General features: G+C 53.5%; 10 protein-coding genes across 10 annotated transcripts; 3 read left to right on the top strand and 7 right to left on the bottom strand.

Annotated features, from left to right (window-relative positions):
• Positions 1-259: 259 nt before the first annotated feature.
• Positions 260-2,376, bottom strand: BU25DRAFT_487392 (uncharacterized protein; the record flags this gene model as incomplete). Its single annotated transcript, XM_033711274.1, has 5 exons — positions 260-1,521; positions 1,574-1,871; positions 1,921-1,968; positions 2,028-2,171; positions 2,218-2,376. The coding sequence occupies 5 exons, from the start codon at positions 2,374-2,376 to the stop codon at positions 584-586; spliced, it is 1,587 nt and encodes a 528-aa protein (XP_033567234.1). The 3' UTR covers positions 260-583.
• Positions 2,377-3,092: 716 nt separating this feature from the next.
• Positions 3,093-4,032, top strand: BU25DRAFT_417577 (uncharacterized protein; the record flags this gene model as incomplete). Its single annotated transcript, XM_033707817.1, has 3 exons — positions 3,093-3,161; positions 3,221-3,654; positions 3,726-4,032. 3 exons carry the CDS (start codon positions 3,093-3,095, stop codon positions 4,030-4,032), a joined length of 810 nt encoding a protein of 269 aa, XP_033567235.1.
• A 153-nt stretch (positions 4,033-4,185) lies between these two features.
• Positions 4,186-5,483, bottom strand: BU25DRAFT_88007 (HIT-like protein). The gene is made up of 2 exons (XM_033712204.1): positions 5,211-5,483; positions 4,186-5,159 (listed from the first exon to the last, which is right to left on the bottom strand). Exons 1-2 carry the CDS (start codon positions 5,431-5,433, stop codon positions 4,339-4,341), a joined length of 1,044 nt encoding a protein of 347 aa, XP_033567236.1. The 5' UTR covers positions 5,434-5,483; the 3' UTR covers positions 4,186-4,338.
• Positions 5,484-5,842: 359 nt separating this feature from the next.
• BU25DRAFT_358041 (P-loop containing nucleoside triphosphate hydrolase protein) lies at positions 5,843-10,040 on the top strand (the record flags this gene model as incomplete). Its single annotated transcript, XM_033703592.1, has 3 exons — positions 5,843-6,142; positions 6,193-8,503; positions 8,624-10,040. 3 exons carry the CDS (start codon positions 5,843-5,845, stop codon positions 10,036-10,038), a joined length of 4,026 nt encoding a protein of 1,341 aa, XP_033567237.1.
• A 1,259-nt stretch (positions 10,041-11,299) lies between these two features.
• Positions 11,300-11,662, bottom strand: BU25DRAFT_313658 (uncharacterized protein; the record flags this gene model as incomplete). Its single annotated transcript, XM_033702169.1, has 1 exon — positions 11,300-11,662. A coding segment is annotated over one exon (363 nt), but the record flags the coding sequence as incomplete, so codon positions are not given.
• A 953-nt stretch (positions 11,663-12,615) lies between these two features.
• Positions 12,616-13,836, bottom strand: BU25DRAFT_383060 (uncharacterized protein; the record flags this gene model as incomplete). Its single annotated transcript, XM_033704264.1, has 1 exon — positions 12,616-13,836. The coding sequence occupies one exon, from the start codon at positions 13,834-13,836 to the stop codon at positions 12,727-12,729; it is 1,110 nt and encodes a 369-aa protein (XP_033567239.1). The 3' UTR covers positions 12,616-12,726.
• Positions 13,837-14,012: 176 nt separating this feature from the next.
• Positions 14,013-14,979, top strand: BU25DRAFT_487398 (4-carboxymuconolactone decarboxylase-like protein). Its single transcript, XM_033711275.1, has 3 exons — positions 14,013-14,247; positions 14,429-14,568; positions 14,668-14,979. Exons 1-3 carry the CDS (start codon positions 14,099-14,101, stop codon positions 14,958-14,960), a joined length of 582 nt encoding a protein of 193 aa, XP_033567240.1. The 5' UTR covers positions 14,013-14,098; the 3' UTR covers positions 14,961-14,979.
• A 114-nt stretch (positions 14,980-15,093) lies between these two features.
• On the bottom strand, positions 15,094-16,096 carry BU25DRAFT_406311 (protein tyrosine phosphatase). The gene is made up of 2 exons (XM_033705243.1): positions 15,740-16,096; positions 15,094-15,647 (listed from the first exon to the last, which is right to left on the bottom strand). Exons 1-2 carry the CDS (start codon positions 16,062-16,064, stop codon positions 15,229-15,231), a joined length of 744 nt encoding a protein of 247 aa, XP_033567241.1. The 5' UTR covers positions 16,065-16,096; the 3' UTR covers positions 15,094-15,228.
• Positions 16,097-16,322: 226 nt separating this feature from the next.
• BU25DRAFT_487400 (uncharacterized protein) lies at positions 16,323-18,498 on the bottom strand. The gene is made up of 3 exons (XM_033711276.1): positions 18,332-18,498; positions 16,888-18,267; positions 16,323-16,831 (listed from the first exon to the last, which is right to left on the bottom strand). The coding sequence occupies exons 1-3, from the start codon at positions 18,371-18,373 to the stop codon at positions 16,667-16,669; spliced, it is 1,587 nt and encodes a 528-aa protein (XP_033567242.1). The 5' UTR covers positions 18,374-18,498; the 3' UTR covers positions 16,323-16,666.
• A 236-nt stretch (positions 18,499-18,734) lies between these two features.
• Positions 18,735-20,480, bottom strand: BU25DRAFT_487401 (WD40 repeat-like protein). Its single transcript, XM_033711277.1, has 2 exons — positions 19,966-20,480; positions 18,735-19,916 (listed from the first exon to the last, which is right to left on the bottom strand). Exons 1-2 carry the CDS (start codon positions 20,457-20,459, stop codon positions 18,989-18,991), a joined length of 1,422 nt encoding a protein of 473 aa, XP_033567243.1. The 5' UTR covers positions 20,460-20,480; the 3' UTR covers positions 18,735-18,988.
• Positions 20,481-20,842: the final 362 nt, after the last annotated feature.

Genomic DNA, 20,842 nt, shown 5'->3' on the forward strand with positions numbered 1-20,842 from the left:
CCTTTGCGCTATGCGATTCTGAAGGCGTCTTCTTTCTTCGGTATCCGACATGCTGGTCCAGTCGTCATCGAGAGTTTCAGTGAGCCCAGCAGGTTCGGCGGTGTTAAGTTGTGATGAAGCAATGATTTTAGCCGTGACGCTATGCACCGTGCGGGGCTGAGTTCACTACCCATGCACGTTGTCGCTAAGCACCAGCCTTGCGTGGCCAGGTCACCTCATCTCTGCTTCGGAACCCATCCTGGACATTAACGAGACACATCTGTAATGTACAGACCATCAGTGCTGGGAGAAATGGGCTCTTTGTTCACGTTAGCACAGATGGTGCCGATCATGACACTCTCTTTTAGCATCACAAGCACCGCTGAGATTCTTTGCAAAAGTTGTGTGCTTCTGGAAAACGAAGTATTACTGCCGGTTGGCCTTACCAGAATTCCGCGCCATGCTACTTCACAATCTTTGAACGATTGCAATCCCATCAAGCCCCGTCGAAGGTCTCTCCATGCTTTCTGGACCTTAAGCTGGTAAGAATTACTGTTCCTTTCAACATCGTATGTTGTGTTGAGAGTAGACCTACCATCGACGATCAACGAATCACAAGCGTCTTAACAACGTTGGTATCGATGTCATGCAACTCAATCGGAAATTTGCATGTTTCCGCGAAAATGCAAGACTTTGCGCCCTTGGGAACCTTTGTCCTGCCAGGTGGAGCAGGACAACGGTGACCAAAGATGCACTTGACATCCTGGCAACCACTGCCATTCTGACAAGGCGACATGCGTGCAACGAGGCGGAGAGTAGCGATCTCGCCGCGGCTCGGCTGGTAAGTATGCTTGTGAGTACACTGCATATCGTACGGGCACTCTTGCCTCAGGAAGTGTACGTTGCACAACTTGAGCTTCTTGACGCGGTCAACTTCGGTCTTATCGTAGTCTTTGCAAGGCGGATCGATGCGTTGTCCAGCTCGGTTGCGTGCAATGACCTCGTTACGGTCAGCTGGCTCGTATGCTGGCAAAGCGGATGCTGGAGGCGGTGGAGCAGCTGCCTTTGCTGCCCAGCTGTTCATGGGTGGAGTAGCCTTGGTGGTAATGAACCCATCAGATGCTATCGTGGATGTGGAAGGTGTGCGTGGCAAGCCCACGGCGGTGGCCCTAGCTGGGATGGGACTATCCATCACTTGTGGTGGGGGCGCTGGGAAGCGACTGGGGAGCCCAGTTGAGATGTCGTAGACCTTTTGAGCTGGGGATCCTGCGCCGGATACATGGCGCGGCTGACCAGGAACAAAAGTGTTGTGACCCCAGGCTACGAGTTTGGAGTCTCGAAAAATGTTCGGAAACTTCTTTGTGCCGTAGGGGAGCGGTAGCAACTCTTTCTCGAAAGGCACACCTTCGAGCAAGATGACCTTGCTTACAATCTCCGGTTTGTCTGAGCACTCTTCCAATACTCGTGCGTAGCCGTTGCCGTGCGAGCAGCCGAAGAGGAGTCGGCGGCAGTGGTAGTCCTGTGAAAATATCTTGAAGTTATCTGATATCCATGTCAGTTTCATGTCGCTCGACTCGAGGACGCCGGTACCTACCGATGGTCTTCTCGTCCGCGCGATCTTTCCCAGCGCCGACATCGATAAAGTCGAACATAGTCTTTGCTCGAGTGAATCCTCGCACAAAGTCCTCGAAGTCTTCAATTTCTTTGATTGTGCCAGTCCTTACCAATACGTCTCCAAGGCCGCGGACGTTGGCATAGATTCGGCAGATCACGCGGGAGGTAAGGGGTACGTCCTTTGCCTCGATCTCGATCCAGTCGCGCACGGCGGTGTCAAGCTGCGACGCAGCACGGCGACCGCCCGCTTCTCCCATGCGAATGTTCTCATCGCAGAACTGGTGGCGTTAGTGTTGTGAGACCTTTGTGGAAAGAGGAGTTGCTTACGACCATGCCGTCCCCATCGATCAGGACCATGACGAAAGGGTTCTCGGACTGATGAGGTCAGCAAAGCTGCTCCCACGCGATATGACCGAGCTCCCATAACCACTTACTAGAGCTCGCTGATACTGTTGGACCATTCTCTCGTACATGGGCTTCTCCGCCTGCCAGGCGGCTTCACCTTCGACATCGCGCCTACTCTGAGAGGCCAAAGCTTGATATTGCTGGCTTAGGTACTCGTAGCGCGTAAGCAGTTCCTGCAATGGTCAGTCATGAAGCGGATCATGCTCCTGTCGCACTGACACCTATGAAGTCGTTTTTGTCCTTGTCGTACTGTTGGAGCAGTTCGTAGCGCTGATACAAGGTCGAATGCTCAGGGTCTACCGTGCTGGGGCGGGTCACGGCATTGGAAGCAGGGGCAGGGGTGTGACCGAGGCCAGCAAGGAATGGAGCTGGCACCATCTTTGAAGTGATTATAAATGGCTCGGAGGCTCTCAAATGTTCGAACGAGTGTGGTTGTGGTTGTGAGTACTGTCGTCTGCGCCGCCTGTTGGGTCGAAGGTGAGTAGGAAGAAACGTGGGAAAGAGCGCGTATTTATGTCAGTGGCCGACAGCTGTTTCCAGAAATGAAGTGACAGGAGACGAGAAACAGAATCAGGAAGACGGAGACGGGAACCAAGAGGATTCCAGAAACAGAAAGCGGAAAACGGTCATCTGTGGAAGTGAATGTGAGCTCGCAATTTTTTGTTAGTGGCCATGAGAAGGGTCTGCCTCAAACGGAGCGACCATGCAGCACACACGAGCTTCAGTATTGGCGGTGAAGGCTGTTATTGACAGCAAACGGACACGCATCTTTCTGCAGCCTGCCGCGGTGGCTGATAACGCTCCTCTTCCGTGTGCCGTGAACAGAAGACAGGACGCAGTTCACGGTGCACAAGAACCTCGCGTCAGAAACGACGAGTAGTTGCGTGTTGGATGCGCGCTAGAGCTCAGAGCTGATTGGCCCTGCCAAACGGTGTGGGGAAGGCGCTCGCTTCCAAAGACTAGGGAGCTCCCTGCCGTTGCCAAGGTGGGAGCTGCGCTCTGACGTTCGTAGAAGCCACGTTCGAATTGCTGTGCTCCCCTCCACCCTCTTCTCCCCTGCGCATTCATCTCGTCGACCGTTTGCTGTATCCATCATGGTTGCCTGGAAGCTCTCATCTCTGCTCTTGCTCTCGTTGAGGGCGCTCAATGCCTTCGCGATCGAGGTGAGTGCCCGCGTGCTATACGCTGCATGACATCTGTTCACTGACCCCCGCGTGCTCAGGTTCAGGACGTCAAGGAAGTACCCGAGGCCCAGACACCGAACCTGAACGTCAAGATCTCAGCCTCGTTCCCCCAGTCTGAGATCTTCGGCGTCAAGCTCATCAACGGTCATGCCACTGAAGCTCGTCTGTCCATCTCCAACAACGAGCCCAAGCCCATTGGCGTAAGCATCGTCGGTGGCTCGCTGCTCCAGGAGGCCAATGGCCAGTCTCAGATCGTGCGCAACCTTACTGCGCAGAAGTACTCCATTGAGATCCCCGCTGGCGCAGAGGAGACCGTGCCCTACACTTTCTCCACCGAGCTGCACCCCCAGGACCTCCGCCTTCAGCTCGTTGCTGTCTTGAGGAACTCTGAGAATGCCATCTTCACTGTCGCCGCCTACAACGAGACTGTCTCCATCGTCGAGAGGCCCACCAGCCTCTTTGACCCTCAGATGTAGGTTCTTCCCAAGCGCTGCGCGCCTCAACCGACCATTTCAGCGGCTAGAAGCTAATGTGTATATGTAGCATCTTCCTCTACCTCGTTCTCCTCGGCGCCTTCGCTGGAACCGTCTACTTCATCTACAACACCTGGGTCACCACCTTCTTCCCCCAGAAGAAGGGTCGCGGCAAGGGTGGAGAGCGCGCTAAGAAGTCCTCCCAGGGCTCCAAGAAGGTCGACCCCGCTGAGCAGGTCGCTGTTGTTGGCGCTGACGGTCCCGCTGTCACCACTGGCGCGAAGTACGACGAGAGCTGGATTCCTGCCTCTCACTTGCAGCGCCCGGAGGCCAAGCGCGTCCGAAGCGGCACCCCCAAGGTCAAGCCTAGGGCTTAGAAAGACACGGGTGCGTGGCATGACATTTGTATGCCAGGCTATTGTTGGGAGGGTGCCCTGCTGGAGACGTGCATCTCCCAGTTGGGCAGGGCACGATTGAACATCCAGCAACGGATGGCTTGCACCAGCATGCTGAAAGGCACAGTGGGCAGCAATCACAAATTGACGAAACGATGTACCATATAACGACACCAAAAGTTGGCTAGTCTTGTATGCTATGACGACTATCAAAGAACCGTGTCGGGTATCACATAAACCTGCCTGTTGCATCTCTTAGCTTGTTTCCTTGCTCTCAGTCCCACCGCATCATTCCTTCCTCCACACCTCAAACTCCTCTTCTAAATGCCCCTTCAACTTCGCAAACTTATTCTTGTAGTTCTCCCCACACCTCCAACACTTCATATCCCAACTCGGCCAGTCCCCCGGATGAAATCTCTCACTCCCCTCCTCAAGCGGGAACTCATCCACATCCACAAAGAAACTCGAGTTGAAACTCAAATAATGCTTCTTATGCCTCAGACACAGTGAATGCATCTCCCGACTCATGATGTGGATGTGCATGTGGTTCATGCTTGGGTGTGTATGCACGCCTACTTTGATTTCAGAGAGCCAGTCACGGCCGGGTGGGAGGAGAGCGTCGCGCTCTGATGCTGGTGGGGGGTTGGGTGAGCTCATTAGGTCTGAGAGGGCGGACTGGTAGGGGACATCTGTGGCACTGTGGCGGCCGTATCTGCGGCGCAGTTCTGAGGCTGCGAGCTGCTTGAGGCGGTCGACGCAGCGACGTACTTCGGCGAGGAAAGCGGGATTGCTGGAGAGGAGATGCAGGGGGTGTTGGTTGTAGTATTCTGGCTTGCGGGGGATTAAGAGAAGATGCACACTATGAATTATCAGTCCAGGGCTGCTTTGGAAAAGCAATGAGGAGGCATACCTTGCTTTTGGGAACTTGTCGTTGATCACTACGAAGTCGTCGTCGTACTCTACGACAAGGCCCTCGGGGTTCTTCTCAGGATGTTCGATGTATAGACCTAGACCGTTGCGTGCGTCGAAGCCTCGCATTACGGGCTTCGCTGGTATTTCGGCTGGTTCAGCGGCGGGTTTAGGCTTCTTTGCAGACATGAGTTCTGTGACTGCGCTGCGAGTTTAGGTCTTGCTTTTATGGTGCCATTTGTCGAACATACATGCATTTGCTCGCTTTGAGGCGAATAATAAGTGCGATGCTTGGGGTTTCAAAGCTCCTTCTATCTCCTCTGCGACTATTGGATCTTGGTGTTTCTCTGTAATATTACTGCTCTTGCCTTTGGAAGCTTCCGCCATGATGTGGGAGCCCTGGTGGAAAGTACGTTTGCCGTTGAGTTGACAGGACTGCGAGTACCGTAATGGTTCTCTCGAGAGTTTGAACATCTACCTTTTGGAATTTTCGGCACAAATCAACTTTCCCTGAGTAATCCGAATGCTGCGACTGTAAAATGCAGGTGCTGGTAGCTCAAGCTTCACGATGACGTGGGGCAACTCTAGCCGCGGCAAGGGTCCTGCTAGCTCGGAATTTTAGATTCATTGAGGACCGCCCCTCCGTACGTGTTGATCGATTAAGAAAAGATGGCTACACGACCGAACGACTGTTCTCTTAGAGTGAAAGGCGGTTGCAGCGAGGTCATACCTTTCATATCGAACGGCAGAGCCCTTATTTTTAGCGTGCGCTCCCTTGTATAACTTATACGACTCCTCGTCTTACCGCTCCACATCCATCTGGCCCACTCATTGCCCATGGAGCTTGGAAACATCGTTACAGTGCTATACTAGACTTGTGATCATGCCGAAGAACGCACATCCGCCCCGCGGCAAGCCTGCGGAGAAGGTACCTCCGCACGAGGAAGACACCAGTTACATCGTTTTCGGTGACGGAAAGCCAAAGAAGAAGAAGGGCGGGAGCTCCGCTCAGAGTGACGACAAGGGCAAGGGGAAGGGTGCTGCTGGACAGGCTGAGGATGGACCTAAGAAGCCTGACACAAGGACCCTGATCGCAGGAGCATCGTGGACGGGCAAGCTACCAGTCAACCTGTTCTCAGAGCACCTTCAGAAACAGCAGTGGGGGAAGCCAGACTACAGAATAGTAGGGCTTCCTTATGATAGCAGACGAAATCAATGGCTAACCCTTTCCAGCGCAAAGATGGTGACAAGCACTTCGCATACGCTGTCGTCTTGTCAAAGAAGAACCCCAAGACACAAGAAGTCACGACTCTGCCTCCGATCAAGATTCCCGCCGAACTCGAAAAGCCCGCCCATCAGCCCACCGCTGTAGAAGCCCGCAACTTCGCCGCCGCTTACGCTCTCTTCCGCGTCGCGAGTGCGAAGAACCTGCATATGATGCTGCCTCCCGTATACAAGGACTTGTGGAAGGGAACGTTCCAAGAGCTCAAGAAGAGAGACGAAAAAGAGGGTAAGGCTTGGATGTACGAGGCAGATCCCTTCTTCGGCTTTGCGGAACGAGAAAAGGCCAAAGCAACTGCTGCGAAAGAGCGAGAGAAGAAGCAGAAGCAGCGAGATGAGGCGCAGAAAGCGCACAACCTCAAGCCTGGTATGTCTATGCCGAATGCTGAAGGCTCGTGGACGGGCCCCGCGAAGAACTTGATGAGAGGCTGGGAGCGGGTGCCGAAGATTGAGCTTGGGAAGAGGACACGGCAGCAGGTCGAGCGCCTTATCCGGCGTGATGCACTCTGGAACCCCAATGGCATTCACATGGACTTGAACACCAGAATACGGCTCGAGGACGAGATCACAGATCTTGGGTTCCGTCGAAGCCACGTTGAGGAAGCTGCCGACATATGCAAAGACCGAGAAGAGATTCTCGAATGGCTTCTAATCCATGTTCCTGAAGACGACCTGCCCTCTTGGAGTTTGCCTGAAGGCTACGTTGCCGGCGTGAGCATGGCGAGTTCCAATCTGAAGCGAGAGGGCGCAGTCAAGCGCTTGGCAGCGGCAGGCTATTCGACCGAGCTCTGCGAAGAGGCTTATGACAGTCAGGGTGGAGACGAGAGGAGAGCTGCTGCATTGCTTCAAGCTCGCCTGTTGCGCCCAGATGATGACGACAAAGACATTTCGCAGGAACTGGCAGACGTTGCCATCGCAGAGGAGCCAGAGGAGCTGCTGGAAGACGACCCTTGGGAGACCGAAATGTCTTCCTTGGAAGCCATCTACGACAGGCTGTTCTCCCGACCATCACCTACAATGTGCCGCGTTGAACTTGACATCAAGCAACAAGGGAAACGCCTTATCTTGCAGGCTAGAAAACCGTACGGTCCTTACCCTGGTGTCACTCCCATCATCACTTTCGAGGCAGCTATTCCTGCCTACATCCGTCTCAGCATCATTAGGAAGGCGCTTCTAAATGCCGAGGAGAACTTCATCGGAATGCCGATGATCTACGACATCATAGACTGGGTGCAGCAGAATGCAGGCGAAATCTTCAAGAACCCTGGCCGATTAGCCGATGTGTCGTCTGGCCTTGCTGCAGCAGATCACTCGGTAGAGCCGCAGAATCAAGCGAAGAAGAGGAGAGATAGAGGTCGCCGGCCGATCGACTGGAAGCCAGCCACACCTGCCAGTCAGCACGTTCTTGCCGACTGGCAAGCCCGGCAAGAAACATCGGCTCAGCAGAAGATGATGAGTGCTCGACAGTCACTCCCAGCCTGGAAGCTGAGAGACGATATTGTTCGAACAGTCAACAGGTGCAGCGTCACCATCATCTCAGGTGAAACTGGTTCCGGTAAATCGACACAGTCTGTGCAATTTGTATTGGACGACCTAATCCAAAGGCAGCTAGGTGCTGTTGCAAACATCATCTGCACGCAACCGCGAAGGATTTCCGCCCTTGGTCTTGCTGATCGTGTAGCCGACGAAAGATGTGCTCGAGTCGGCGATGAGATCGGTTACACCATTCGTGGCGAGTCAAAACAGAAACCTGGTGTAACCAAGATCACCTTCGTCACAACCGGTGTTCTTCTACGACGCCTTCAAACATCTGGCGGAGGCGCTGACGATGTTGTCGCTGCCCTTGCTGATGTCAGTCACGTCGTCGTTGATGAAGTGCACGAGCGCAGCCTTGACACCGACTTCCTCCTTGTCCTTCTCCGACAGATACTGCGCACCAGGAAAGACCTGAAGGTCATCCTGATGAGTGCGACACTGGACGCTGATGTATTTGAAGCTTACTTCAAGGATGTAGGGCCTGTAGGCCGTGTCGAGATCGCTGGTCGGACACACCCTGTAACAGACTACTACATCGACGATGTCATGCACTTCACGGGTTTCAGGGGCTACGTTGGCGAAGATGATGAGCCGCAAGACAAGTCTTTCTCTGCAAATCTCCGCAGCATTGGCTTCGGCATCAACTATGATCTCATTGCTGAAACCGTTCGCCACATTGATCACCAGCTCGGAGACAAAGATGGCGGCATCTTGATTTTCCTGCCCGGTACGATGGAGATTGACCGAACAATACAAGCTCTGAGCAGCTTCTCGAATCTTTATGCTCTACCACTTCATGCTTCACTTCTGCCAGCCGAACAAAAGCGCGTCTTCCCGCTGCCTCCAGCTGGCAAGAGAAAGGTCATTGCAGCGACCAATGTGGCAGAGACCTCAATCACGATTGAGGATATTGTCGCGGTCATCGACACTGGTCGCGTCAAGGAGACGAGCTATGACCCACAGAATAATATGGTTCGACTTGCAGAGACGTGGGCGTCGAGAGCGGCATGCAAGCAGCGTCGTGGTCGAGCAGGTCGTGTGCGGGCTGGCGACTGCTATAAGCTGTATACACGCAACGCTGAGGCCAAGATGCTGGAACGTCCCGACCCTGAGATCAGGCGCGTTCCTCTAGAGCAAATGTGTCTCTCCATCAAGGCTATGGGTGTGCAGGACGTCTCAGGCTTCCTCGCATCGGCTCTTACGCCACCCGAAAGCACCGCAGTCGAAGGTGCGGTCAAACTGCTGTCACAGATGGGAGCAATTACCGACAATGAGCTCACTGCTCTCGGCCGTCATATGTCTATGATCCCTGCTGATCTACGTTTGAGCAAGCTGCTCGTCTACGGCGCAACATTCGGCTGTCTCGAGGCGGCACTCACCATTGCATCAGTATTGACTGCTCGCAGCCCCTTCATCTCGCCCCGCGAAAGGGATCAGGATACTAGGAACGAGTTCAACCGCATCCGCGCATCCTTCTCGGACAATCAAGGAGATCTCCTCGTTGACTTACGTGCCTACGAACAATGGTCCGCTTTCCGCAGCAAAGGCGTCTCTGCCCGCGACCTCAAATTCTGGTGCCAGGACAACAAGCTCAATCTCCAAACCTTGTTCGACATACAATCCAACCGCTCGCAGTACCTCTCATCCCTTAAAGAAATCTCCTTCATACCGTACAACTACACCTCAAACAATACCTCAACCCATGGCACGTATAACGCGCAAAACGGCAACGACGCCCTCTTGCGCGCCCTCGTCGCCGGCTCCTTCAACCCACAAATTGCACGCATCCAGCTCCCGGATAAAAAGTTCGCTGCCGGTATTGCCGGTGCCGTTGAGCTTGATCCCGAGGCTAGGGAGATCAAGTACTTCAACCAAGATAACGGACGCGTCTTCGTTCATCCCTCCTCCACACTCTTCTCGAGCCAGACCTTCCCGTCAAACGCCAGTTTTGTAGCCTACTTCAACAAGATGGCGACGAGCAAGGTGTTCATCAGAGATATCACGCCGTTCAATGCGTATAGTTTGCTTATGTTTGCGGGACAGATTCAGGTCGATACGCTGGGCCGCGGTCTTGTGATAGACGAGTGGATACGTTTGAGAGGTTGGGCCAGGATTGGTGTGTTGATTTCGAGATTGAGGGGGATGTTGGATCAGGTTCTCGAGAGGATGGTGAAGGAGCCTGGGAAGGGTATGGGGGATAGGGAGGCGGATGTTGTGCAAGCAGTGCGGAGGCTAGTCGAAAGAGACGGGTTGGACGCTTAGACCGAATGCAAGTATTGCATGTGCTGGAGTTCACCTCGTAATTCCACAATATCGTCAGCCCTTTGTTCGAGAAGTCGCGATGAGCTTCTTCGACTCTCCTTTTGTCTTTACTGTGCCTTTCAGCGTCACTGTTGGTCGCTTCTTTCACAGCAAGAAAACAATGCCATTCTCTACCACTACGAAATGCAGTATCCTCCCTGAGCAATCTACACCAGCTATATACTGACTCAAATTCTTCACTTGCTGCAGTGAACCAGCGATTCTGAAAGCACCGCGCTCTGTGCTCGGAAGCCATGTCTCATGGCAGATACTCAAACACAACCCGCAGCGCCCTCGAACATACCGTCAACAACAACAACAACAACATCCACCACCACGGCTCCATCAGCGAACGAACACGCTCACAGGTCCGGCAACGAAACATTCCTCGGGATGATCAAGAAGCAGTACTGCGCAGGATCAGACCACGAAACGGCGATTTTACAAGGACGCGACGGATTACACGCACTGCCCAGTCCCGCGCAGAACACCGCCTTCGGAGATCGAGGGTCAGGTTGCGAAGATATCTGACGAGCGACCGCTGGCGCAGAGACGATGACTTTGGCGACTTGAGAGAGCCAACACGACACCAGATTGAACAGCTTGGCTCCCTCGACGCCTCTGGCGCCATCCAATCCCTCCTTCGCGCCAGACCCGGATAATGGACTTCCGACCTGCGCATGATCTCGCGACAAACACGGACGCGCCCTACGCCGAGCAGCTTGTGCGAAGTAGAATTAAACTACTTGGAGCAAGAGCTGGATGAGGAGTTTGGCGTGCTGCTGGGCGAGGCGTTTGGCAAGGAGAAGGATTTAGATGCTGAAATGGATGGTTTGGATGGGTTGACGGAGGATGGGAGGGTGGAGGCGGGTTTGTGGGATGGGGTGAGGGCGAAGGGTGTTTAGAAGGATGTTGTGTGGGGGAAATATGAGTAGTGAGGGGGTTTGCGCTGTTGCAAGGTGGGTGGCTATGAGTGGAAGAGCGTGGGAAAGGAGAGTTATGGATCGAGGGTATGTGGAAGTGGTTAGGAAGGTGTGGAATTGAAGAATGTGTGATTGGTGGAAGGTGCCTTGATGGCGAGTGTCTAGCTTTATAGTGCGTAATGATGGAATAGTCGTTGTCGAGGTCCGCATTAGTCGTATTACTACTCATCCCGGCCTAGTCAATGAGCTCTGCATGATCGAAGTCGTATATAGCACCGCGATGGCGATTACACCCGCCATTCGCCTCCTCGCACCTCCGCCTCACTCCACTTTCTCCCATGCACATACGCTTCCTCAGGCTTACTCAGTTTCAAGCTCACCCTCTGCAGCTCTTTGGTCACGAGGATGCTCCTCAAGCTTTGACCCTCCTGAACATGACTGAGCCCGTCACTTCCTCTTGAGCTTCCTCGGCTTCCTGGGTCCTTGACCATTTCCTTGCAACTCTTCCTCTCGTAACGGCGGAGGCATATTGCGATCAAGGGTACGCAGAGGAGGAGGATCATGACCGAGGCGACGATGCCGATGATTGCGAGTGGACTCCAGCCGTCGCTATTGGAGGAGCGAGGCGACGCTGAGGGAGCAGCGGGGATAGTTGTCGCTGTGGACATAATGATGGCCGTTGTGATGGAGATCCGTGCTGTTGAATTGGATGTAGCGTACTGTAATGTATCGTCTATGTCGAATAATGACTTCGTTGCGTTGTAAGACCGAAGCGAATGGAAGGGTAAACGCTCAATTATGAAAAGAACACGTAGAGACCAATGGCAGTAATGACTGTGATGCTTCAAGTTACGAAGCTCGCGAGAGTGTGGAACACAGCAAATGCGAGGAATGGAAAACTGCAAGACGAGGATGTGTGGTCGAGAAATAGCGTGAAAGATGAGGGGTAAATAATGCTTTGTCTTAAGGACCTCTTCGAACAATGAACACCATCCCACTTTCCTATTACGGCTCTGAACCTTTGCGAAGGGAGACCTGAAGTCTCCTAGCGTAGTCGTGAACCTTTGATGTCGCACAGAGAGTGGTTGGTGCTAAAATAGTGGTCGTTTATGGCTGACCAACCAGAGCGCCAGACGGCCAATGCTCGCTTCTTCTTACGCCACCCTCGTATGGTTCGAGAAGTGACCTTTCTGGAATTCGAGGAAGCTGACCAATCGTATAGACGTGTTCCTGAATTTTGAGGAGTGTCCCTTTGAGGCTCTTTATGGTGTGCGTGGTTGCGGAAACGTCCGTTGGACCGGACCTGACCGAACCGAACTGTTGATCGAAGCCAAGCGAGACTGGCGACAGCCTCTTGTTGCTGAATCTGACCGCTTTTTGTACATTACGGTAGAAACATCCCATTCGACTGCTGATATTCAAAATTAGTCCTGTATTGACTGCTGTCATGCGAAATTGCTGATGATCGATGACATGTTCGAGATGTCGAAGTATCGATACCCTCGAGAACTGGCTGTGAACGGCAGAACACTATCTGTACTGACGTCGGAGTATTTTGCAGCTTCGTCGTAGCTTGTTCGCTGTGTCGAGTTTGAACGTTGTACGGTACTGCGGCGCCAATCCGGGTGCTCGCGTAAGATCAACGTACTGATAGCTAAATTCCGAGCCCACGCGGCTACACTCGACGTGCTTATGGCCAAGATTTTGCCTGGCAAGCTTCGACAACTCATAGGCGCTGATAGAGATGCAACTGCATCCGCATGTTCTCCAACTCAATTGGATACTCCAACCGATCATCAAGCCTAAACCACCTACTATCATCCTCTTGCACCTTCTCCCACAACCGGACCTCCTCTTTCGCCTTTCCGCCAGAAGTATCTACCAATAACGTATGATCCAACAGCCACTGCATCGGATAAGTCTTGTCGGCTCCGTTGAGACTGACTGTTGAGTAACTTCCTGGACTATCGACGACTAGCAGCATCGCCCCAGGCTCCAGGCTCTCGGTCATACGCAACAAGAATTGCTGGGTTAGGGATATTGAGGCTGAGTAGAGCTCGTTGAGCGTGAACATCAGAGTGACTAGGTTCACGCTCTCAAGAGCCGCTGCGAGTGTCTTGGGGTCCATAGTCAGAACGTCGTGTTGGTGGAAGGTCGTCCTGAACGCGGTCGGGTCGGCAAGTGGGCGGTTTGCGGCCTTGACAGCAGCGGATGCGTATTTCGATAATGGAGGTGGTGCAGTGATGTGCTGCGTAAGCTGGTCGACTACTTTGGTCCAGTCTGCACTGTCGATGGCAACGACCTCCATACTCCTTGGTTGGCCGTCTCCTCGCTCTTTGTGCTCATCTGACAGCAACCTGTGTAATCCGCCTAGAGTTCCTATTTCAGCACCAGCACCGCCGCCGAGACAGACAACTTTCCAGCTCTTTCGTGAACTACCTTCAGCCTCACTGGACTCGTCTTCTGTGGTTTGCATAAGGTTCAAAGACTCCCTCATGCGCCACAACACACCCAGATACCCCAGTGCTCGACTCGGACTCCATCGCGCCGCATACGCTTCAAGGTAATCCTCTCTCCCGAAAGCCTCCTTGAAATTGCGATCAAACAGGTGACCCTTAACTTCCTGTAGCAGGGGCTGGATATCGCTTTCCAAACGTTCCTTGAACGAGTTTCTGAAGATGTTGAGAATCAGTTGCTGCGTCTCCGGTGGTATTCTCGTTTCCAAGCTCTTTTCTTCGATGACTTTGGGCTGTTGCTCTTTGGCTAGCCTGGACTTGCCCGGCTTGCCTTTGGCGTTTTTTATGCCTGTCACCCTGGACTTTTGTGGCGCTGGCATTGTTTTCTGCGATTTGAGTGGTTGGGCGGAGAGAAGGCCGCAGTGAAGATTTGACAGCTTGAGATGAAGGGTTTAGCGAGGTGTTGTGATTGGTTGGGAAGCTAGTGTGGGTGCTGCTGCTAAGGAATAGTTCCGTCTACAACGCTGATGATGAGATAGTCAACACTGCTTAAGAGCCACGATCTAGGTTTTCTATAGTCTCCAAAGTGCTCTCCAGAATATCTCACACTCTTAGTGACGAAATCTGTTCACTACCGTCACCATGCGTCTTCCATACATCCCGAACCCACCAGAATTCATTGAGGAGGCGGACAAGGCCGTGCTCGAGCGCATCAAGCAACGTCGAGGAGAAAAAGGGTTGATTGCACTTGACCGAACATTGCTTCATTCCCCTCCGGTCGCTGATGGATGGTGAGTGTACTAACATTCCCGACATCTCTTTCTTTCCCTGCTCGATTCGCTGGTGGACTCTCATCACATACGTACCACAACTCAACCCATAGTATGAAGTATGAGAGCTACTTGGATCTTTGAGCAACCATCAATGATCAACCCCCAAACACTCCAGACCTCCCTCTCTAACACATCCTAGGAACTCCTTCCTCGGCGCAATCCGCACACGCACCTCCCTCCCACCCTCGATCCGCGAAACAGCAATCGCCCGCGTCGCCGTACTAAACAAAGCATGGTACGAGTGGGAGTCTCACAGCCCCATCTTGCGTGCTGCTGAAGGTTTGCATCCCTCTTTATCCAAAAAGTCCTAAAAGCCTCAATATCCCCTCCCTCCCACTTTTCGAATTTACAATCTCCGGGAAGACTGACGTTGTCTAGGAATCTCGTCAGAGCACATTAATGCAGTTCTCAACTCAACGCCGCGGACTGTGGGCAAGGGGATTCAAGATGAAAGGCATGCGGCGGTGTTGTCGTATACGGATGCCATGACGCTGGATATCAGTGTACCAGATGAGGTATTTGCAGAGCTGAAGAAGCACTTCAGTGAACAGGAGGTTGTCGAAATTACTGCGACGGTTGCGGCATATAATTGCGTGAGCAGGTTTCTGGTGGCGCTGGATGTGGGCGAGACGAATGGGCAGAAGGGGCCGGAGAAGGATTGGGAGCTTTAAGTTAGACAAAGGTTTGAATGGCAGTCTTACGTTTTATGAAGGCGATGTTAATGAGCAGAAGGTGGTTTCTGCTTCGAGATTATCTGAGATTTGCGTTCAAGTATATATAATAGTATTTTACATGCGCTCCAAGCGCCTTCTTCGCCGTCTACTTCTTCGCTGCACCTTTGTTCTGGCGTTCCATCGCCTGCTTATACTTCGTCAACCGCATCTTCTTCATAATCCGATCCTCCCTCGCCTTATCATACCCCTGGCCACCGCCGGCTAGTCACGCCTGCCTCTGCACCCTTCTCCTCTGCTTCAACATATGCGAAAACAGCACATAACTCCCCGGCACATAGATCGCCAGAATCGCCCACAACGCATATGGAATCCTCTCATCAACCAGCTTCGCAGCAGGGATGGCTTGGTACACGAGCCAGCACTCGGACGCAATGCCGAGAGGGTAGAGAAGGGTGAATGTATTGTAGCGCAGGAAGGAGAGGAGCGAGGGCACGCCGAGACCACTGAGGGTGAAGACGAAGTAGCTATAGCGGATGACTTCAGTGATGGACCATGCGAGTAGCATGGTGCTGTATGCGGGCGAGTGTTGGGTGGTGGCGGGGAAGTTGTAGGCGATGCCCCAGACGAGGAGGAAGCGGGATGCTACTTGCATGAGGGTTGTGAGGAGGGGCGCGCGGACGATACCTATACAGCGTGTTAGAAGGCTACTTTTTATTTTCCCCTGACATCTCCTGTCCCTCAGGCTTCTCTTGAGAATCGATAAGAGTATAACGTACCGACCAGACTATGCAACACCTCCAACCCCGCCAAACTCTGCACCAATCTTGTATACTCTTCCAACTCTCCAAACACTTTACCACTAGCTAACCCAGCAGCCGCGCTCTGCAAGTCGTTACGGCCGAAGAAGCTTCCAGCCTTGCGCGCGCTCTGAATCTCATGGGCTCCAATCGTGACAGACTTATACAGCACACTGGCCCACAGCGCAGCAGACACCGCATTATAGGCGAGCAGGTACGTGTTCTTCACGGGCGAGGAAGCAGCACGGGATGTTGAGGGGCGCTGGTCCCGTGGAGAGCTTGGGGTGGCTTGTTTGGGCGGCATTGTGGCTCTTGTTGGGGTCGAGGGAACAGAAGTAGACGGCGATGGAGATTTGTTGTTGCAGTTGGGATGCCTGAGGTTTGAGGGACAGATTTGTTGATGGCCGAGGCTGTTCCTGCGTAAGAATGGGAAAGTTTTAGCGAGAGGAAGGTGCAAGCGAAGGGTTGTATTGCCGGTAAGTCCGAATGATGTAAGAAGGGGTTGATGAGATCACAGGCTTGCAAAAGTCTGAAGATTTGAGTCGATGCAGATTCTGATAAGGACAGGATTGCAGAGGGAGGCTGCATCTAGCAGACCATTCGTGGTGCTGCGGTCGAAAGATTCTCAAGAGGATGAGTTCTGTGTTAATCCCATACCAGTATATACACATACATATCTATCAGATCATTACGTTGTCCGCATGGACATGCTTGGCCCTATGCTCCCTTGAGAACATGAAAAAGAATCATGAACGCCCTTCCGATGCTGTGGTAACCGTGTCGAGCCAGAAAGCAACTGATTAAACACCATGCTATGCAAAATGCAACAACCCCCAAAAGCCAGGTGGTATATACGAGAGGTAAGAGAGTCGTTAGAGTGAAGGAGAAAAAGAGATGCCGTATCGTTTACAGCATGAAGAGCTGGAACATGGCCTTCGGGCTCGAGACCTTCTTACCGCAACCCTCGACCACACACTCTTTCAAGGGCCGCGTCTTGGGTGCGGCCTGCTTCTCTTTACCCTTTGCACTGCGTTTGACTAATCGATTGGCTGTGCATTCGCCGCAATAGATCTGCCACATACATTAGTTTTGCTTCCCCCAACACAGCGGTTGTGTGTAGAACTTACATGACCACACTGCTTGGCGATCCACACCTGCTTCTTGACATCGTCATCACCCTTGCACAGCTCGCTATCGCAGTTCGGACACACCAGCACGTCGTTCTCCTCCGGACTCCTCGTGAAGCCCTCCGGTGCCGGCGCAGGTGCTTCGTACGTTGGCGGTGCCGGCTCTGCTCGGTTCCCGCCATATCCCATGTCGAACCCAACCATTCCGAAGTTCAGGTTTGGTGCAACAAATATTCCGGCTCCGGCTCCTGCCACGCCCATTCGAATGTGATTTCCGCGACGAAGGCGAGGCGGGGGTTGAGGCTGAGGTCCACCGTGACGCATATGCTCGGCTAGATGGTGGATGTGGGCATTGGCGCGATCGATTTCTCCTCGTAGGTGGGCGAAGCTGTATCGGTCATGCCGATGATTTCCAAGCACTGCTATTACTCGGTCCAGCTCTGCGTGTCGTGCTGCGTGTTGGCGTGCTCTCCTCTCGTTTTCTGATAGTGGTCGCTCCTCCACGAACTGAACGTCATCCCCATCTGAGTCGTTTCGGCGCGGCGGGGGTGCTAGGCGGTTAGGTGGGTCGAGACGTCGTGCTGATACGAACTGGATGTCCGGCGAGGATGGCTCGAGAATGACTGGATCGTCATCTACTGCCCAGGCTTCTTCCCCGTTGTCCAGATTGATGATGCCAGCCATGCCTCGTGGCAAACGGGCAGCATCATTATTAAGAGAGCGTCCTGCACCTGTCGGTTGGGATCGCGCTCTATTATTGTTGTGTGCTTGTCGGTCGTTCTGTGGTAGCCGGGCGTACCCTGGAGTATCGTCCTCTGTCAGGTCGACAACTTCCTCTTGATCATGCTCGCCCGCCTCCGCCTGAGCATGGTATGCCGCAATATCGTCCCCATCCTCGTGCACAACAATAGGCTCATCATCCTCGCCATCACTAATCTCAACCGGATGTCGCTCTTCAGCCCTGCCATGCCCCTCACCTCTGCTCTGCCAGCCCACAGGTCTCCTCATATCGAATCCGTCGCCCTCAAACCGCGGTACTTGCCCGTACTCCATGTTCTGTGCAGGTCGTTCTATATGTGGAAGGTGCCTTCCTACGCTTGGGTTGGCGGTGCCAGCTGAGGCTGGTCGGTCGTTTGGTTGCGCTGTAGGTTCTCTCGAGGCAGAGTATTGGGCTCGCATGGCGGCGTCAGGCGTTCTTGCTCGGTGCCCAGAGGCGGCGTAGTAGTTGGGCTGTGACGAGGACCCGCGGCGGTTTGCGTGAAAGGGTTCTTGGGGTTGTGGTAGCGAGTGCTCGCGGGGAACACCAAGGCGGGTGAAAGGCGTGAGGTTTTCGAGGCTCCAGGCTGACCCTGCGTTGCCCTCCATCTGGTCATGCGAGCGCTGCGAGTCTTTGTTAGCCCAAAATCGCTGCGTGCATTGCCGCCCGCTCCACTTTGTTACACACCTTCTGTCTGTGCGTATACCCAAAGGGCAGATGGTTATCCATGACCTATGACGCAGTTGGTCTACAAAAGTTGGGTGGTGTCGCGGTGATGACAACGGAGGTGCGCCGTTGGGCGTGCCGAGCCTGAAGAGCGTCTGGTGGGTGAAGTGAAGTGGGTGAGCGTGTGATTGACGTCTGAGAGGTTGCGGTGATGCCACTCGGCAAACGCCACTTCACGGTCACCACCGATCTCAAGACAGCATGCAACACCCAGGACCTTTCAAATCGCCGCCTAGAAATCGTCTACACTTTTCATGCCTTTCTTGTTCTTTCTTGCAACACGAAGTGCATATTAATGGACAATGATCTCACTCACCTAGTAATCGAAGCGTGATAATGCAAGTGAAGTATTCCAAGGATGTGTTGCCCAACTATACTCAGAAGGGTCACTTGTGTTACATTACTCCAGGCGCCTCTGCACCTCCTGTGATCCTATCTGAAATGATATGCCAAATCTGAACGCAAGTCATTCCGCGCTTTTGGGCTCTATGCCATCCAGAATCCATCTTACATCATCCCTTCCAAGTCGTCCCCAATCGCCGCGCTTGTTCCTGATGGGCCTTCTCCTGTGACTTGCACGATACGTCTTCTCGTTCAACGCTACCGTTGTTGTCTCCCTCATGCTGAGCTCAAGACGCTCAATCCACCCTCTGATGTCAGTGCGATTAAGCTGCCTGCATTCGCACCCCAAGCAACGTCCTTCGCTGGTACGGCCTTGCGTACTGGCTCTGACCAGCTCTTTGATGCCTTAGTGTATTGTTGTACTGACATGCTGCCCGAGCCAGCTGCTGCAAGGAACTGGCCAGTGTAGTCCCACTTGACGTTCTCAACAGGGCTGCCAGCATCGAGGACCTTGATAACATTCTGCTTCCTGATATCCCAGATGGAAACCTGACTCGACCCCTTCTGGGCGACTGCGAACCAAGTACCGTTCTCGGAGAAGGCAATGGCAGTAACAGGCGCGCCAGTATCAAGCTCGGCCATGGGGGCGCCAGTCTTGACATCGAAGATGCGGATCTTGCCGTCCGAGCTACCGACGAAGAAAAGGAGACCGTCTACGTGGAAGGAGCATGCTGTGATGTCGGCTTCGGTGTAAATCTGCGAAACAGTCCTGAATGTCGAGAGGTCGTAGTATGCGACGCGCTTGTCCGCAGCTCCGGAAGCCAGGATAGATCCACTGGGGTGTAGAGAGAGCGATGTGATGGCACCAGCGTGCGAGCCGAGTTGCGCAATCTCGTTGCCGTTCTCGAAGATCTTCACTGTACCAGCAGCAGTCGCAACGACTGCGCGCGATCCCCACCATGTGGTAGCGGTGACCGGGCTGCCAGCCTTGAGCACCTGCATGACTTTCTGCTGCGATATCGAGTAGACGCCTGCCACACCATCTGCACCGCCGAATAGTGCCAAATCGCCCGACTCGTCGACGGAGACTGCACTGCTTCCAGGGTAAAGAGGCTCGCTCGAGGAAGTAACGTCGAATGCGGAGATGTCCTCGCCGGTAGCCCAACCCTCAGGCACGGGTCGCTTTCGGCGCGTCGCAAAGAGTCTGTGTGTCATTAGCGGTAGTTTTTCTGACGTAGCATCCGTGAACTTACTGTTGCTGTGTCTCGTCAACCTTGGCGACAAGCTCCTCAGGCAGCGCCTGGCCGTCAACCTGCATAGCATCACCGTTGCTGCCACCACCGCTGATGGTGACGTTCGACAGTGCCTCACGTGCCTCGTCCCTCTCGCGTGTCAATCGCGCAACTACGCGAGTCGCCGCATCGTTCTGGTACAGCGCTGTGCTGAGCTCCTGTCGTGTCTGCGCCAGTTGCTGCTTGAGGCTATGTGTTTCCAAGACAATGGCATCCCACTCGTTCTGGAAGGCGCTGAGGAGCGCGGGGATAGATGTGAGGTTCGGTGGTCGGGGCGCCACGACTTGCGGCGACTTGAGCTCGATAAGGTCCTCGATTGAGAGGTCTTCGCCTGTGACGGGATCGGTGTGGTGTTCGGCGATGTGTGCCTCGATCAGGCGCTTTTCGAAAACATTGCCGCTCTTACGCGACGCAACGGCTTCCCGTGGAGCTTCTCCGGATATAGCGCAAAGCATCGTGGTGGATGTGGGGGTATTGTCGCGATTAGTGATGCTCTGAGCCTTGAAGTTGTCGCGAATTCTTAGCAGAAACGCGCTAGTGGACGGATTGAGTAAGGCGCTCTTTCCACGCTCCAGGTGAGGTCACTTCTGACTTCTACATCAATCAAACAACACCTTCAGTCCATTCGATACCCAAGAATGCTGGACACAATGATGACCGTGATACTTGAAGTACTACAGAGCTCATGTCCAATTCATGCCCTGTTACACCAACTAATTATCAACGTATTTTCAACCGTGTACATGCTCTTACAAGAGCATCCCAGTTGACGAGCTCGAGCTTGAAGATAGTCAAAAACTTGAGCAGCCTCCTCCAGGAAGCTCAAGAGAAAGCAGTT

Source organism: Macroventuria anomochaeta (assembly GCF_010093625.1).
Source record: "Macroventuria anomochaeta strain CBS 525.71 unplaced genomic scaffold BU25scaffold_2, whole genome shotgun sequence".
Taxonomy (NCBI): domain Eukaryota; kingdom Fungi; phylum Ascomycota; class Dothideomycetes; order Pleosporales; family Didymellaceae; genus Macroventuria; species Macroventuria anomochaeta.